General features: G+C 42.3%; 1 protein-coding gene across 4 annotated transcripts in view; it reads right to left on the bottom strand.

The window, feature by feature from the left end:
- LOC140478741 (mediator of RNA polymerase II transcription subunit 12-like protein) overlaps nt 1-17,823 on the bottom strand; it is a 609,926-nt gene that overhangs the window by 100,794 nt on the left and 491,309 nt on the right. For all 4 annotated transcript variants that reach the window (XM_072572053.1, XM_072572054.1, XM_072572055.1 and 1 more), the window contains exons 28-32: nt 14,502-14,690; nt 12,872-12,946; nt 11,817-12,007; nt 9,498-9,659; nt 5,552-5,663 (exon numbers count right to left, since the gene is read on the bottom strand). In XM_072572053.1, the coding sequence (XP_072428154.1) occupies nt 5,552-5,663; nt 9,498-9,659; nt 11,817-12,007; nt 12,872-12,946; nt 14,502-14,690 (729 nt within the window). The remainder of the gene's footprint in view (nt 1-5,551; nt 5,664-9,497; nt 9,660-11,816; nt 12,008-12,871; nt 12,947-14,501; nt 14,691-17,823) is intronic.

Below are 17,823 nucleotides of genomic sequence, written 5' to 3'. Positions count from 1 at the left end.
TCACTTCAATTTATACCATCCTATTAATGACACTGAACCTTTGAAAATAAATTGCAAATATGATTTCGATGACACATGGTTCAAACCAATTTTTTTCCTGTTTTCTTTTCTGCTGAGGAATTTCAACCTTGCAGTTTCATACGCATAAACCCCACAGAAACTGAACATGCAGCCATCAAGTCTGCGCAGACCCTCTGAAGAGCATCCCATCCAGACCCTCTTATCGCTCTTTCCTACAGTAACTACCGCATTTACCTGGGCTAACGCACCAAGCTTGCGCACCCCTGGACACCAAGGGGGAATTTCCCATGGCCAATCCATCTGACTGGCACATCTTTAGACTGCAGGAGGAAGCTGGAGCACCCAGAGGAATCCCACACAGGCACGGGGGGAAATATGAAAACTGCACACAGGCAATCACTTCCTTTTTCAAAGGTATTTCTTGTGAACTGTCCTGATGATTGCAAGACAAAATGTACCTTTTTCAGCAATATTCACATTCCGGTCTCCATCACAATAAATGGTCATTGCAGCTCTCCCAGTCTTTGTGTATATTTCCATAACCCAACAACACAAGGTAATAACCATTATAATCTCTACTCAACCGTATGACATATCATAAGGTTCAAGTTGGGTGGGACTCCCACTTTTGAAATATACTTTACAAAGATATGAGAAAATGACCTTCACTTTAGAAGCCTGATAAACAAATCAGAAAATCCCCCATCCTCTGGCATAGAATTTACAATTTAAAAAAAACCAACTGGGCTGCACTGGTGTTGATGTCTTAAAGGAGTTTCCTCACACACTATTATCTCACTAATTAGTATTCCCCTTTGTTCACTTCCAGTGATTGAGGTCATTTAAATCATGCAGTGATGGAAGGTATGATCAACTCTGCTACCAAACAGCACTTTCTGAGCAATAACCTGATCATTGACACTGAATTTAGGTTCCACCAGGGCCACTCAGCTCCTGGCCTCATTACAACAATGACAAATGTGCTGAATCCAGAGGTGTGGCGAGAGTGACTGCCTTTTGACATCAAGGCCACATTTGACAGTGTTGCACTAGGAAGTCCCAGCAAAACTAGAGTCAATGGGAATTGGGAGATAAACTCTCTTCTGGTTGGAGGCATACCTAGCACATAAGAACAACAATGGAAAATATTGCAGAAACTCAGCAGGTCTGACAGCATCTGTGGAGAAAGAAGTAGAGTTAACATTTCAAGTGCAGATGGCTCTTCTGCCGAACTGGCAGAAAAGAATGCTTGTGATGCTTAGAGATGAATCATCTCAGCTCCAGCACATCTCTGCTCGAGTTCCTCAGGCCCAACCATCTTGAGCTATTTCATCGACGGTGTTCTCCCCATTATGAGGTCAGAAGTGGAATGGTCACTGATGATTGCATAATGTTGAAAGTTGAGTACAGGATTAAAGACAGGATCCTTGGCAGTGTGGAGTAACAGAGGGATCTTGACGTGCAGGTACATAGATCCCTTAAAATTGCCACCCAAGTGGACAGGGTTGTTAAAAAAAGCATATGGTGTTTTGGCTTTCGGCTTTCATTAACAGGGGGATTGAGTTCAAGAGCTGTGAGATCTTGTTGCAGCTCCATAAAACTTTGGTTAGACTGCACTTGGAATACTGTGTCCAGTTCTGGTTGCCCTATTATAGGAAAGATGGGGATGCTTTGGAGAGGGTTCAGAGGAGGTTTACCAGGATGCTGTCTGGAATGGAGGGCTTATCTTATGAAGAGAGGTTGACTGAGCTCAGACTTTTTTCATTGGAAAAAAGAAGGAAGAGAGGGGACCTCATTGAGGTGTACAAGATAATGAGAGGCATAGATAGAGTTGATAGCCAGAGACCTTTTCCCAGGGCAGAAATTGTTAACACGAGGGGTCATAGTTTTAAGCTGTTTGGCAGAAAGTATAGAGGGGATGTCAGAGGCGGGTTCTTTACGCAGAGAGTTGTGAGAGCATGGAGTGCGTTGCCAGCAGCAGTTGTGGAAGCGAGGTCATTGGGGATATTTAAGAGACTGCTGGACATACATATGGTCACAGAAATTTGAGGGTTCGTACATTAGGTTTACCTTACATGAGGATCAATGGTCAGCACAACATCGTGTGCTGAAGGGCCTGTTCTGTGCTAGACTGTTCTAAGTTCTACACCATTGCAACTCCTCAGATACTAAGGGGCCCACGCTCAAATTCAGCAAAAGGCTGAGGCTGATAAGTGAAAAGTTGCATCCAAACTACATAAGTGCCAAGTCATGACTACCTCTCACAAGAGAGAACCTAACTATTGCCCCTTGACATTCAAAGGCATTATCATTGCTGAATTCTTCACTATCAACATCCTGGGGATTATACTAACTAAAACTGAAACGGATTAGCTGCACGCATTCTGTGGCTACAACACCAGTTTAGAGGTTAGTAATCCCACAACGAGTAACACACATTCTAAACCCCACAACCTCTCCACCATCTAGAAGGCACAAGTCATAAATGTGATGGAATACTCCCCACTTGCCTGGTTGGTGCAGCTCTAACAACACTCAAGACGTTTGACACCATTTCGGACAAAGCAGTCCATTTGATTGGCACCACATCGGCTCCCTCCACAACCGACACTCACTAGCAGCAATGTGTACTGCAGAAAGTCACCAAGACTCCTTAGAAAGCACTGACCAAACACACTACATTCATCGAAAAGGACAAACACGGTGGATACATGGGAACATCATCACTTGGAAGTTCCCCTCCAAGTGACTCATCATGCTGACTTGAAATTATATCGCTGTTCCTTCAGTGTCACTGGGTCAGAATTCTAGAACTCTCTCCCTAATGGCATTGTGGCTGCACCCACACAAAATGGAATGGCAGCAGTTCAAGATGGCAGCTCATCACCAGCTTCTCAAGAACAACTGTGAATGGGCAATGAAGGCTGGCACAGCATTCCATGAATGAATACACAAAAAGGGACTGCATTGGACAGGAAAATGTGTTTATGATTACATTTCAACTTTGCAGTTTCTGTTTTACATATTTATGGTCAATGCAAAATGAGAGTGTCCAGCCCAAAAACTGTTCCTACATTGTACAAGCTAGCTTGTTTATTTCACCTTTTCCAACAGTTAACAAAGCACGTTAACCCTAAAGATCATTGCTCACATCATTTTCAGCAGTGGGGCTTCATTTGTTTACTGAGTGACATTGCTAATCTCACAGGATCTGACCCTAGTTAAGATATTTTGCTCAGAAATGATCAGATATAATACTGTTCACTAAACTTGATCCATCACACAGACAAGAGCATCAATGATGATATATCAAGTCAAAATGAAAGGCTAAAAGAGATGGTCGCCCGAGGCTGGAATCCAACCCAGGTTCCTGGCACTGAGAGGCAGCAGCGCTAACCATTGAACACCGTGCCGCCCATTTTCCGGATTTTCAGGAAAAACTCATTTGGTTCACCAATACCTTTTAGGGAAGGAAATGTCCCTCCTTACTTGGTCTGGTCTACAAGTATCTCCAGACATACAACAATGGGGTTGACTCTTAATCACCCTCTGGACAACTGGGGATGGGCAATAAATGCTGACCTAGCCAGCGATGCCCTCATCCTGTGAATGAATTTTAAAAATCTAAAATGCTGCCATTACAATCCTTTCGCAGTAACTCCTACTTGTTCACTATTCCCATCCTCACTGACTCGCTTGGTCAGCCAGAACTTCAGGTTTAAATTTTTCTTCTTTGGCTTCAAATGTCTCTGTCTTTCTCCAGCCTACAACACACCTCCCATGAATACTTCCTCGACCCATTGCTGGCTTATGACCATCCCCCTTTCCCTCCACCTTCGCAGTCACGCTTTCAAACTACATTGATCCATCTCTCATTCTCTCTCTCTCTCTCTCTCTACTTCCCACAACAGATCCTTATCTTTTGACTGCACCTTTCCTCAATGTTCCTAATGTGTTTTCATTGAAAATGCATTTCTCTCATATCTCTTTGAAATGCATGGGAGATGTTTTCCAAACCAAAGGCATATTTACATCAAAAAAAAATAATCAATTCTGTAGTTTTAAAAGATTTCTCTAGGAGACGCTCCAGCTAAACAGTATGTATGTGTTGGGAGGAATGATATGTTGAATTTTAACAATTTGAAATTAGGAGAATTTTTAAAAAAATTCATGCATAGGATCAGGGCATCACTGGCTGACCAGCATACATTGCCAAATGGGCAGTTGAGATTCAATCACCTTGCTGTGGTGGAAAATACTCAGCAGTGTAGGCAGCATCTGTACAGATAGAGATAGAGTTTGTGCTTCTGGTCTGTGACTCCATTCACATAGCCTCGAGTGCAGATACTACCTAACCTGCTGGGTCTTTCACTTTCCGCATTTAAAAACAGAATACTTAATTGCCTTAATGTGTTAATAAAATTGTTTTTAATCAACAGTTCAGCACCGTAGGTCTGAACATTTCACACCGCTTTCCCTTAGACTGTGAATCAATTGTATTCTAACCTAAGTACACCAAATGAACCACACGTATTCAAGACCACCACTTTCCCAAGAGCAGTTAGGGTCAGGTAATAAATTCTGGTGCAGCCAGTGACACTAACATCCCCTAAATTAACTTTTAAAAAATGACACACCTTTAGGGGCATATAGGATTTGTACCCATACATCCTGGCCCAGAGGTAGAGACATTACCAATGTGTCAGAAGGGCCCTTAAAACTTTGCTGTCTTTTACTTGTTGATTATTGCAAAAAGTCAACCTGCTCAGATAAGTTACAACACGTGTCAGTGGTCGGACTTGAACCACAAAAGCCCAAATGCACATTGACAACTTAAATGTAAGTCATTCTGCCTCCATGATAACCTGTTAAAGCCACTAATACATGACACCAACAGCTTCATTTTCTTTTTTAAATCAAATTGTTTGGCCATGCTATAACACTACTCCTTGGGACTTGAACCTCTGGCCTCCAAGGTAGGAACAGCAGAAAACTTGCTTTGACTTTCAATCACAGGGGTTCCTCAGTTTGAGTCTCACTGTTGACATTTTCTAATCAGCGTGTTTCAGACATGTTGTTCCAAACCTCTGAAGTAGATGGGACTTGAACCTGGGTCTCATGGTTCAGAGGCAAACACAATATCACTGCACCATGAGTCCTTCCCTTTGAAGGGCTTCATCCCCAGACTGTCTCAGACCATCAAGTTGACAGCCAAATATGCAAATCAACTGCACCACAGAGACTGACTAGACCTTGTATCATGCTCTAAATGTACAATAAAAACTGCATGTTCAATAAAAACACTCAAATTCCAACAACTCCCTCTTCCTATGAGCAATTTGCTGTAATGCATACTACCTCAGAAATCTGACAGTTCATGGATAAAAGCCTGTTTTGTTTACCAAATTGAATTTTGAGTTGACCATTGAGTTGTAAACATCTCAAATTCAAAGCCGACTTTTTTTTACGATCAAGAGCTATGCTGTGCTAAGTTATGCATGTTCTGATTCTCGTTCTCAAAGCGAATTACCTGGTTGATCTGATTTTGCAAGGAGGTCAGCAAACCTTCTCTCTGCTCATCCTGTCCTTTCAGGCAGGTCAGGACCAATGACAGGAACGGCTGTTGGCTCAGCAGTGACATACTGTGGAAGGAGAAACAACAGAAAGAGGTTCGTCAGGATACAAAGATGGCTGGAAAGAGAGATTTGTTGCTGAATGCTTTCATAACTCCTGCAGTAAACACTATCGTGACCGTTTGAATTTTGGCATACTTGCAGTTGCCCTGATGAGGACAAAACAAACAGCGTCAATAACCTTGCTTCTCTTTTCAGCAATATTCAAGTAACACCGACTAACAGCAGCATGCAGGTGGAAACAGACCAGAACCTTGTCACTGATTCTGATACAAGTTCCCACTGAAATTCCTAAGCCATCGTATAAAGACTCATCAAAATGAAACATCGGTTCTGAGAAACATTGCGTTGAACTTTCCCAAACCCACAGATTAACTCGCATTGGGATGGTTCTCTGACATGTGTTCACCCAGCAGTGATGACCGTTTGTCTGGTAGGTGCAGGGAGCCAATTAGGGCAACTCCCCCCTCTTGCAGAATTGGATTGCAATTTTACTACTTAGTCCAGCTGTACGCAGGCACTTCCACCCTGCCTCCCTGTGATGGGAGCTCAGCAGAACACTGGAAAAGACTTCAGAGCAGGAGGTCCAAGAGAGCCTTTTATTAATCAATCACACTGATCAGGTCTCCGTGATGGAAGAGGTGATACTGAAGCCAATTAATAAAGGCTGAGGTCTCTGTTAACATAGCTCGAGCTGCAATACCTGCTACTGAACTTACCGCCATGGTGCCACTGGTGTTCCTGTCTCTGCTCCACACCCACAGCAGAGATTACACCATGAGTGAGGCTACTGGTCCCACCTATGAGTCATGTTGAACTTAATTAAAGGGGCACTTGGGAGTGGCTTCTTCATCAGCTACCTCACAGTGTCATGGTCATAGGGTCCTAAAGCACAGAGACAGGCCCTTTGATCCAAACTGGTCCGTACCGACCAAAATGCCCATCCACTCTAACCTAATTTCCCTGCACTTGGTCCGTATCCTTTGTAAACCTCTCCTATCCATGTATTTGTCCAAATGCCTTTTAAATGTTGCTAATATGCCCACCTCAACCACTTCCACTGGCAGCTCATCCCATATGCGCACCTCTGTGTAAAAATGTTGCCCCTCGGGTTCCCAGTTATTATTTCCCCTCTGGCCTTAAACTGATGCCCTGTAGTGCTTGATTTCCCAACCCTGGGAAAAAGACAGTGCATTCAATCTATCCATGTCTCTCATGATCTTACACACTTTTTCTCAGATCCCCCCTCAGTCTCTGACACCCAAGCTTGTTCCTATAACTCAGATTATTGAGTCCTGGCAACATCCTTGTAAATTTCTTCTGGACTCTTCCCATTTTAATAATATATTTCCTATTGCAAGGTGACCAAAACTGAACACAATGCCCTGTACAACTGCAACATAAACTCCCAACTTCAATACGCAGTGCCATGACTGATGAAGGCCAGTGTGCCAAAAGCCTTCTTCACTGCCATCTACCTGTGATTGTACTTTCAGAGAACTGAAAACCTGAACTCCAGGGTCCCTCTGTTCCACTACAATCCTTCAGGCCCTCCCTTTCAACATGAAACTCCTAAATTGATTTGACTTTCCAAATTGCAAGTTCTAACACTCATCTATATTAAATTCTATTCGCCATTTCTCGGCCCACTTCCCATCTTCTGCAATTTCTGATAACCTTCCTCACTGTCCACTATACTGTCTACTTTGAGTACCGTCTGCAAGCTTACTAATCATGCCTTGGACATTATCATCCAAAACACAAACATCAATGGGCCTAGCACTGACCTCTGAGGCACTCCAATAGTTATAAGCCTCCAGTCCGACAAACATCTTTCCACTATTACCCTCTGCTTCCTACCATCAAGCCAACTGTGCATCCAATTTGCCAGGTTTCCCTGGATTTCACGCGATCTAACCTTCCAGAGCAACTACTATGTAGAATCTTATCAAAGGTTTTACTGAAATCCATATGTCTATCGCCCTGCCTTGTCAACCTTCCTGGTCACTTTAACAAAGAGCTCTATCAAATTTGTGAGGCACAACCTCCCACACACAAAGCCATGTTGACTATTCTTATTCAAAAATTCTTAGATATTTGCAAATCAATCTGTTTAGAGATGCTATTACACACCTCTGAAATTGCTAGGCCTTGAACCCAGGCTTCCAGGCTCAGAGGGAGGAACAGTAGCTACCCCTGCACCACAAGACCTTTTGAAAAACCTGTGGTAAGATTATGTCTGCATTTCTGCCACAGGCAATTCCAGAATCACAACCTGGGTCGAAGGCTATGTCAAGGTCACGAGCTAGCCAGGAAAATTCAGCTTGATCTGAATCATAACAGGAAGTAAAGTGAAACTTCAATGCAATGTTGAGTAGTTATTTTTGATGTTCAGGGATAGTAATGCCTCAGAGCAGTATCTCACGTGCAGCACAGTCATTCATTCTGAAATGATATCACTACAAATAATCAACTGCATATCCAGAAATAGTGTAAGGCAGTGGATTACAACATGAACAGAAGGCAAATGGTGCTATTCATAAATCAATGAGCCATTTCCTTTATGTTGCTAACCTACATCATCACCACAGAGAAATTCTCAACATCCAGAAACAATGTAAAAGATCTGTTTTCAATTTTGTTTTGTTGTGAAACAATTGTCCTTGAAGGGGCTGGTATGAAAATTGGTGAGGTGGTAAATATGGATGAGGATAGCCTTATAAGACAATATCGACAGATTGGTCAAATGTGCACATCAGTGGCAAATGGAAGGGGGGGGAAGATGAGATTTACCAGGATGTTGCCTGGCTTGGAGAGTTTCAGTCATGAAGAGAGATTGGACAGACTGGGGTTATTTTCCTTGGAGCAGAGCAGACTTTGGGGGGTGGGGGTTGGCGGGGAAACGCATGAGTAAGATGTATAAAATTACGAGCATCACTCATAGGGTACACATGAAGGAACTTTTCCCCTGATGAAGGGGTCAATGACTGGGGGATAGGTTGAAGGTAAGGGGCACGAGGTTTAAAGGGTGATGTGAGAAAACATTTTCTTTCCCACTCAGAGTGGTAGGAATCTGGAACTCATTGCTGTGAGAGTGGTAGAGGCAGAAATATTTAGGTAACATGTAGATACACACTCGTGTGCCAAAGTGTACAAGGGACAAGAGCCTGAAATGGGATTAGAAGAGTTAGGTCTTGTTTTTGACTGGAGCATACTCAATGGGCCGAAGATCTTTTTTCTGTGCTGCTCTATGTGTCTATGTAGTCCTGACCCTCATTTCCTCTGCACATTTCGGCAGCTGTGGATCTCAGTTCTCTAATCTTGTTCCTTTAAGTTAAAACTATCTTCAACTCAAACTGTGGAACTCCCTCACTAATATACTTTGCACACTGTGATCACCTGTCAGTAAGCCTGTTTAAGCAGTCTTGGCACCCTCAAATGAAACCGAATAGAATAGCGATGTATTCCACTTTGTTTACCTCTCCATTGGTACAAGTAAGAATTGCCAGACCATTACTTCTCTCTCTCTTGCATTAAGATGCTTATTGGAGCTACTTCAACAAAGAATAAACATTTAGTCCAGGCTTTTAAAACACTTCCTGGCCTCAATAACCATTCTCCACAATGGAAATTGGATTGATACCCAATTAAGCAATTGAAGCTTTACCTCAATGTTCTATTGTGGTCCACTAGTGGAGATTGAGGAATAAAAGTGTGTCTCTTTGGATTTATTTAACTAAAAAATGAACAATCTTATTATAAGCATTGTACTTTGCAACAGGGAAAATAATTTATCTCCTGCTCTGGTTATTTCTGTTTGATTCTTTATGATAATGGTCTCACCTTTTCTGCTTCTGTCTGTCTCTTTCCTTTTTTGAAGATGACCCCAAGTGTTGACCCTTCTCGAGCTCCTCTCCCGCTGCCTTCAGCACTCGGCCCTGGACTGATGTGGGCAGTTTTGCGATCAGCGGTGCCACTAGCCAGACTCCTTTCCTCTCTGAACAGCTGAATAAAAGCCACACAAACACACATGCACGCGCACACAAACACACAGCACACACAAACACAGAGAAAACCATCAAATGGCCATTGGAGCACTTCCAGATTATGATCTTGTTTATTGCAAATCTATTCAAATATCACTCAAGTACCCCCGAACAGTTTATTTTAACTCCATGAGAATTGTGGCTTTTGGCAAGCCAAGTTTCCTGACTGCAAAGAGAAAGTTCATTCTATACCAGAGACAGGTAGAAAAAGATTGACAGGAGATTGGGGAAGCACCAAGGAAGAAAGAGATTGAAACATAACACAAGCATTCTGGAAACACTCGTCAGGTTCACCAGCATCTGAAAAGGAGAGAGGTAGCATTCAGAGCAGAATGAAGACTATGCAGGTGCGTAACTGATTTACATTAAACCCATCTTTTCACCTTATTGTTGCTGAGCAACGTGCTGCATATATCTAACATTTTCAATAGTGCCACCATGGGGGGCATGGTGGCTCAGCGGTTAGCACTGCTGCCTCACAGCACCAGGGTCCCAGGTTCGATTCCAGCCTTGGGCAACTGTCTGTGTGGAGTTTGCACATTCTCCCTGTGTCTGCGTGGGTTTTCTTCAGGTGCTCCAGTTTCCTCCCAAAATCCAAAGATGTGCAGGTTGGGTGAACTGGCCATGCTAAATTGTCCAAAGTGTTAGGTGCGTTAGTCAGAGGGGAGTGGGCTACTCTTCGGAGGGTCTGTGTGGACTTGTTGGGCCAAAGGGCCTGTTTCCACACTGTAGGGGATCTAATCTAAAAAAAAGTCCACTTTTCACTGTACCTGGGCACAGTAACAATATTAAATAAATCTAAATCTAATGCAACAGTCTCCATTAAGATAAATTTCCAAATATATCACCTTCATTACAACAGCTGCAAAGCAATTAGAGACTACAAGGACTGGGAACAGCCAACCCCAAAATTAGGTTTGTAAATTAAGCTCAAAGTTGTGCCTACTTTGCAGGTTCCCAATCGTTTTCTGGGCACTATGGAGTAAGGTGATGAATTGTATAGCAGCGCATGCTCACTACAGTCAGATCCAGACTAACGATAGCTGCTTTTACATTGCAGCTCACCAGACAGAACCGTTTCAAGGCATCTGCATATACATCAACAACTTGCCAAATCTCTAAAGGCTTCACGCAGGTGACTCAACAATTATGTAAAAGATTCATGGGACACTCCTGCCACAGAATGGCTCAATGGAATCTGTACAGTGTGGAAACAGGCCATTCTACCCAACAAGTCCACATCGACTCTCTAAAGAGCATCCCACCCAGACCCATTCCCCCCCGACCCATCCCCCTACCAAATTCCTGTAACCCTGCATTTCCCATGGCCAAGCCACCTAACCTGCACATCTTTGGACTGTGGGAGGAAACCGGAGCACCTGGAGGAAACCCACGCAGACACGGGGAGAATGTGTAAACTCCACACAGACCGTTGCCCAAGGCTGGAATCGAACCCGGGTCCCTAATGCTGGGAGGCAGCAGTGTTAACCACTGAGCCACCGTGCTGCAAATATTTGACATAATTATTCACCGCCTGAGTCAAGCCCTGGAGGAATCGCCGATGTTGAAGATCGAAATGCAAATGCCTTGAAACACTTCTGACGATGACTTGCAATGTTAACGCGACTAATATTACTGAGATTTGATTACAGGTTTCAGAGGTTTTGCTTAACTGAGACTGTTGAATTGTGACATGAAGAGAAAGTTTAGATACGTGCACCAAGTTGATCAGCACCGACAAGGCATTGGTTGAGACCAGAATGCTGGTCAGGGTGAACACACAACATTGCTTCAAAACAAATGGCAAGTGTTTTACATACACAGGGAAAAGTAGGCCATTCGGCTATTCATTTCTACAGTGCCATTCAATATGATTATCTAGTGATCAGTTCCTGCTTTCTCCCCATACCTCTGCATCTCCAATCAGCAATTTGGCCAACTAAGCTACAAAACAGCTGGTGAAAAATCACTCAGTCACTATAATTATCATTATTATGTCGAGTTTGTTTTGCAATGTCACCATTTCCAGCAGACTATTCAGGTTCTCAAAATCTATCACTAATCTCCTATCAATCCATTATCTGATGCATACTGTACAGGCAAAGCTTTGCCTTACCTTAGGAAAGTCTTCTTGCCATTCTGCCTTGGGTTACTAGCTCCATTGTTGCAGTTATTGCTTGGGTTAAACAGCCCGATTCCAGCTGCCACAACACTGCTGTTCAGCTCAGCAGATTGCTGGAAGACCTCAATAGTGGCCTTAGCGATATTCTCCAACAACGAGTTCATCTCAGCAACTGATGCTGGGCCCTGGCAGAAAAATCTTCAGTCAAACGTGAAACACACAGTTGGAAGCATAAATCTCAGAAACAATATGGATTGTCACTGTGACCCGAACAGATTGTACATTTCAGATTTATATCAACATGCAATGGATGGCCTTTGGAGGGAATAAAAAGATCATTTTTTTTAAACGTGGGCACAGCCAAATGCATTTAACTGTGCAAATAAGCTCAACTCATGTTCCTTCCCCTTTCAACCATCAGAAGCCACCAGTGGCCAGCACATCAATACGCTACTTTGCAAATACAAAAGAAAAATATTAACACTTTCAATGACTCCAAATATTATTACCATACAGTCCATAAAGATCTATAATAGATTAAAACTTGCTGTATGTTTCGTGTCAATATGAGTTACTTGCTGACATGTTCTAGCCATTCATTTCTGGTCTGTGCTCCATCCACTGTGTGTAACCTTTGTCCTAAGAGTGTTCCACACTTCTAGCAGCCTTTGGGGACTGAAGTGTCTCCGACCTTCTCTGCTGAGTGAATCTACACATTGCCACAGCCAGGCAGTGAGGACAGGATACTACAGACTAGTCTGTAATCACTTCAAAGTGTATACTTATAATGCCAAACATTGCTTAACAATCAACAAGCCCTTTTTAGACTCGATGTATATATGATACCACAAATAAAATTAACTTCCAATTGATACACAATTCTACTCCCTTGCATTAGATTCTCCCAACTGAACAGGCTTTCCTTTGTCTCCCTATGAATCCTTTAAATTACCATAAATGTCAATTTAATATCAACGTATGATTTAATTGCTCAAAAGTGTGGAGAAAATGTGGTGCAATAAATGTCACAGTCTGTGCTTTATACTCACCGGTTCCTTCATGCATTGTTTGATCATGAGTTGGAGCTCTAACCATGATTGTCTCAGAGTCCACTGGTCCAAATTCTAAAAGAAAAATGAAAGCAAGAAATCAAAGCAAATCCATAGCTCACCCCTCATGCCTTTAAGGTGTTACACATGCTTGCACTACCCTCAAACATTGGGATAAAAGACAAAACTAAATCTTACTAACTATGTTAAATAACGCAGTTCCCCTTAGGGCGGCGAAATTTTAGTTTTCATTGGTACTGAGCTAAATCATTCTCATGGGGTCGGAACCAGCTCCAATCCTCCTTCCATAATACGTGGGAGTATTAAATCATTGAGAAAACTTTGTAACAACTTGTTTTTTGTTCCAATATGATTGCTTCTGTAAAATATTTGTCCCAACAGGTTAACAGTATTTGAGGAAACATTGTTTTATGGCACCAGTGTGATTCTTAGAATAACTGAGAATAACATAACCCAAAGGGTTTTGTTGGCAAAAGTAAACTTTAATGTTTAATTTTCCAATATTTACAGTAAAAACATACAATATAATTATCTGGAATAATTCCAGATATAATAATTTCATTTAGAAGGACTTTGTTTACTTAGCACCTTAGCAGAATTCTCAAAAGTGTGATGAACACACTACACAAAACAAAATTGTTTGCAAAAGTGTTGCCTTGACAGGCAGACACAATGTTTTTAAAAGCAGCCGTTAATGATCAGCAGATGTATTAGTTGGGGAAAAATGTTTACCCAGAATGGAGAGTTACCTGCTCTTTAAATTGTCTAAAGAAATTAGACTGATATTCAACATTATAACCTACAGCAAAATCAGCAACATTCCTCTCCTTCAATTTAAGTTGTACTGACCCAGGCAGATGACACCAATTCAACTAAAGTTATATTTTATTTAAATCCTCAGTATTTTCTTTGATGAGATTGTAGCTTATAGACTCACAGAGATGTACAGCGCGGAAACAGAGCTGTCAGTCCAACTCATCCACGTCCACCAGGTATCCTAAATAAATCTAGTCCCATCTGACAGCATTTGGCCCATATCCCACTCAACCCTTCCTATTCATACTCGCATCCAGATGCCTTTTAAATGTTGTAATTGTACCAGCCTCCACCACTTCCTCGGGCAGCTCATTCCATACACACATCATCCTCTGTATGAAAAAGTTGCACCTCAGATCCCTTTTAAATCTTGCCCCTCTCATCCTAAACCTCTGCCCTCTAGTTTTGGATTTTTCTACCCTGAGAAAAAAAGACCTTGTCTATTCACCCCACGTCACTCTATAAATTTGACGTGGAGGTGCTGCTGTTGGATTGGGATAGGCAAAGTTAAAAATCACACAACAACAGGTTATAGTCCAACAGGTTTATTTGGAAGTACTAGCTGAAAGTTAGTGGTTCCAAATAAACAAGTTGGATGATAACTTGGTATTGAGTTTTCTAATTTTGTCTCTATAGATTGATTTTGCAGTTTTAATATCTATTACAGACTGACTGAATACACAAATACATTTTTCCCTTAATTCCCATTTACATTGTAGATTGTAACAGCGATCTGAACAAGCTTATTTAAAAAATGGCAAAACCAGAGGTATCCTACCCAGATCCCCAGTACCTGAAGGATGTGCTTGATGTGCTGACGCTGAGGATTGTCTCCTTCCACACACTCTTTAAGGCCATGTGGATAACAGATAAGTTGTAGAAGTTGCCGTGCCTGTTTGTTTGAGAGTACTGGGTCGAGTATTAGATCCTTATCCGTACACAGTCTCTCAGGCTCCTTTAAACAATGTTCTCCCACCCACTCCTGCCAAGAGTGAAATGAAAAGCAGGATGTCATTTTGAAACACAAGTTGCATTGACTCATAAAGAATGAGAGCACAAGTCACTCCCATGCAATGACATGTTCTCCATAACGTAACAAGTAAGCTTCTTTCTCTGTATTTATGTTTAAATGTGATTTGGAGGTGACGGTGTTGGACTGGGGTGGACAAAGTTAAAAATCACACAGTACCAGGTACATGCCTGGTGGATGATAAGCTGGTGTTGTACGTTTATGTATGGTCATCTTTCACTGTGATCTGTAGTATCAACAGCATTCCCTTGTTGCACAATCGGTGTTTGCACCATTGCAACACTAAATCCTGATCAATATGACAGATTACAATTCGAGATGGTGTCTTTCACTAGTAAAACAGCCTAAGACATTCACGGAGCCACAATCAGACAAAATTTGACATTCAAGGGGAATGAGCACAGGTGACATGAGTTCATTCAAAGTGGCAATTCTCAGCATCACCTTCAAAGAAGAGGGGGATAGAAAGGGAAATCTAGAGGGAGACTGGTGATTATGGCTGCCAACAATTAAAAGATGGAGTTGGTGACTCAAAGAGACTAGAAATTTCAGATTGCAGAACTGACAGAGGTTTACAGTGCTGCAGGAGATTGCACAGAAAGGTATGGTTCATATCACGGAGTGATTTGAACACCACAATGAGAATTGTACGTTTGAGGTGTTGCTGCACTGGACGGCTACCTACTCTGTCCAGTTTGATCATGATTTTGACCTTCCTATTAATTTCTTTACTTCTATTTCCAGAAAGTGGCTAAAATAGCTCGGTACGTTGTTACTGCTATGGTTAATCTCCTACAGAGACCACAGAGGAATCAGTTATGCAGGGGACGCCGGTATTTATTCAAACAACCTGAGAGAGACAGCACATCTCAGGCTGGCTAAACACAGCTCTATAATTTACGCTCACTCCCACCAACTGCCACCACCCCTCCTCAGCTCTGTTACGCTTCAATCAAATTCATACAGAAAAATCATCAACTTTTATACACCCGAGATCATGAATTCAAACACTGATTTGATTTCATTCTTGAACAACAAACAGAAATCTTCCATATTTGGTCTTTCTCTTATCCTGTCCACAGAAATCTGTTGGCATTCTGTAGTCTGTGCTCAAGACTGATACCAGCTTTAGGGTGTACAAGGCTCCTTTCCTATCAACTCTGCTGATGATCAAGGTTCATGCTGGATAAAATGTGCCTTAAAGCACTAGCTGGTCTTACTCCTGTTGGAACCCTTTTTATAAAATCTTATTTAATTTCCATTACTTTACCACCTTCCCAAACTGACCACTTCCTAAGTAAAGACTTTTTAGACAAAACCACAGCAGGATATTTGACCAAAGAGACCATCATCGCCGATCCATGCTTCTCCTCCATTCCTTTCCCCTTGGGCACATTCTGGCAGGGATTGATAGTGATGTCATGGTGTGTGGTATGTTGCTCTCCAGAGTCAGATACAGAGAAGGTAGAGACTCCAACTTTCTTTCCACGATGTGGCTGACCAGGAAATCTCTCCCTCTCTTACTGCTTACCCCTAGTGCATGTTGGAAGGATTTATAAATTGATGAAAATATCAACAATTGTCATAAACACCTTTCTGCTTTACTATTATCCTTTGGGCAGACAGGGAGATCAGCTATTGTCACTCAGTCTGGTCGACATGGGTCTCCAGACCTAGCGCAATGTGGTTGACTCATAACTGGCCCCTAAGCCTCAACATATGTAATTTGTCAAGAATGTGGTCCATCACCTCTTCAAAGGAAATGCGATGGAGAATAAATGGCGGCCTATCCAGTGGGATCTGCAAATCTTGTGAAAGAACAATCAAATTTTACATGATGTCGATGCCGTTGGCATCATGAAACGTGCTTCACAGAGGCATTATAGAGCAAAGTATGACACTGAGACACATCAGTAGGAGGTTAACAAAGTCAAAGAGGTAGGTGGAGAAATAAAACCTATATATGCTCAAAAGCCAGAATTAGTTGAGTGTATACACAGAGAATAGGAGCAGGAGTAGGCCATTTTGCCATTCAAGGAAGAAGTGAGGACTGCAGATCAGAGTCGAATGAGAGAGCAGGAATGAGCCTCATTCCTGATGAAGGGCTTATCCCCAAAACTTTGATTCTCCTGCTCCTCGGATGCTGCCTGACCCTCTGTGCTTTTCTAGCATCACACTCTCAAACCCAATTTTGCCCTTCAAGTCTGCCCCACCATTTAGTATGATCGTGGTCCTTCAACCAACTCAGTACCTGGTTCCTGTCTTCTCCCCACAGCCTCTGATCTCAAGAATTATATCGAACCACTTCTTGACAACTGGAGGGTTGCAGGAGATTATAGAGAAAGACGCAGGGTTATGGTCATAGAGGGACTTGAAACCAGATGGAGAATTTTGAAGTCAAGACATTGCTTGACTTGAAGTGAATGTAGGTCAGCAAACACAGAGCTGAGAAAGAAGCAGCACTTGGTACCAGTAAAGAGACAGGCAGCAGAGTTTTGGATGAGTTCAAGTCAAGCCACAATGAACAAAACAATAAAAAAAAAACCAGACTGAACTGAGACTCCTTGTCTCCCATGGTCGGATTTGAACTGATGTCTGTAGACTATTAATGTAAATCTCTCAATTACATGTCTACTAACATAACTATGATTGCACAGCCTCCACTCAAAGGTACAACAATTCTCAATGAAGAGAAGACAGTGAAATAATTTCCTTCTAAGGAACAGTTTACTAGAACAAATTAATCTGGGAACATTTCCAAAAAGATTAGGGTTTTGGTGAGCAAAGATCCCAGTAGTTGGGAGTCTGTGGGTAGACAGGAATGGGAATGCAAGCAAATCCCGTCTCTAGTCTGGTATTAGATCAACCAAAACAGCAGCTTTCTAAACCAAATTATACTCACTGCCCGAGCTTGGGTTTCTGTCGGGGGGCATCTCACACATATCTCTGTGGGGGGGGACAATGAATGGGCAAGTGTGGTTGGGGCAGGGAATGATTGAGGCTCATTCGTTGGCTCCTGGAATAATGTCCAGCTTTCTGCCCTCACCTCCAAACCCTACACCCTTTCTTCTTCCATGTGGAGAAC

The sequence above is a fragment of the Chiloscyllium punctatum genome, chromosome 6 (assembly GCF_047496795.1).
Source record: "Chiloscyllium punctatum isolate Juve2018m chromosome 6, sChiPun1.3, whole genome shotgun sequence".
Classification (NCBI taxonomy): domain Eukaryota; kingdom Metazoa; phylum Chordata; class Chondrichthyes; order Orectolobiformes; family Hemiscylliidae; genus Chiloscyllium; species Chiloscyllium punctatum.
The sequence above is the reverse complement of the archived record's forward strand: the minus strand, read 5'-3'. Positions and strand labels throughout refer to the sequence as shown.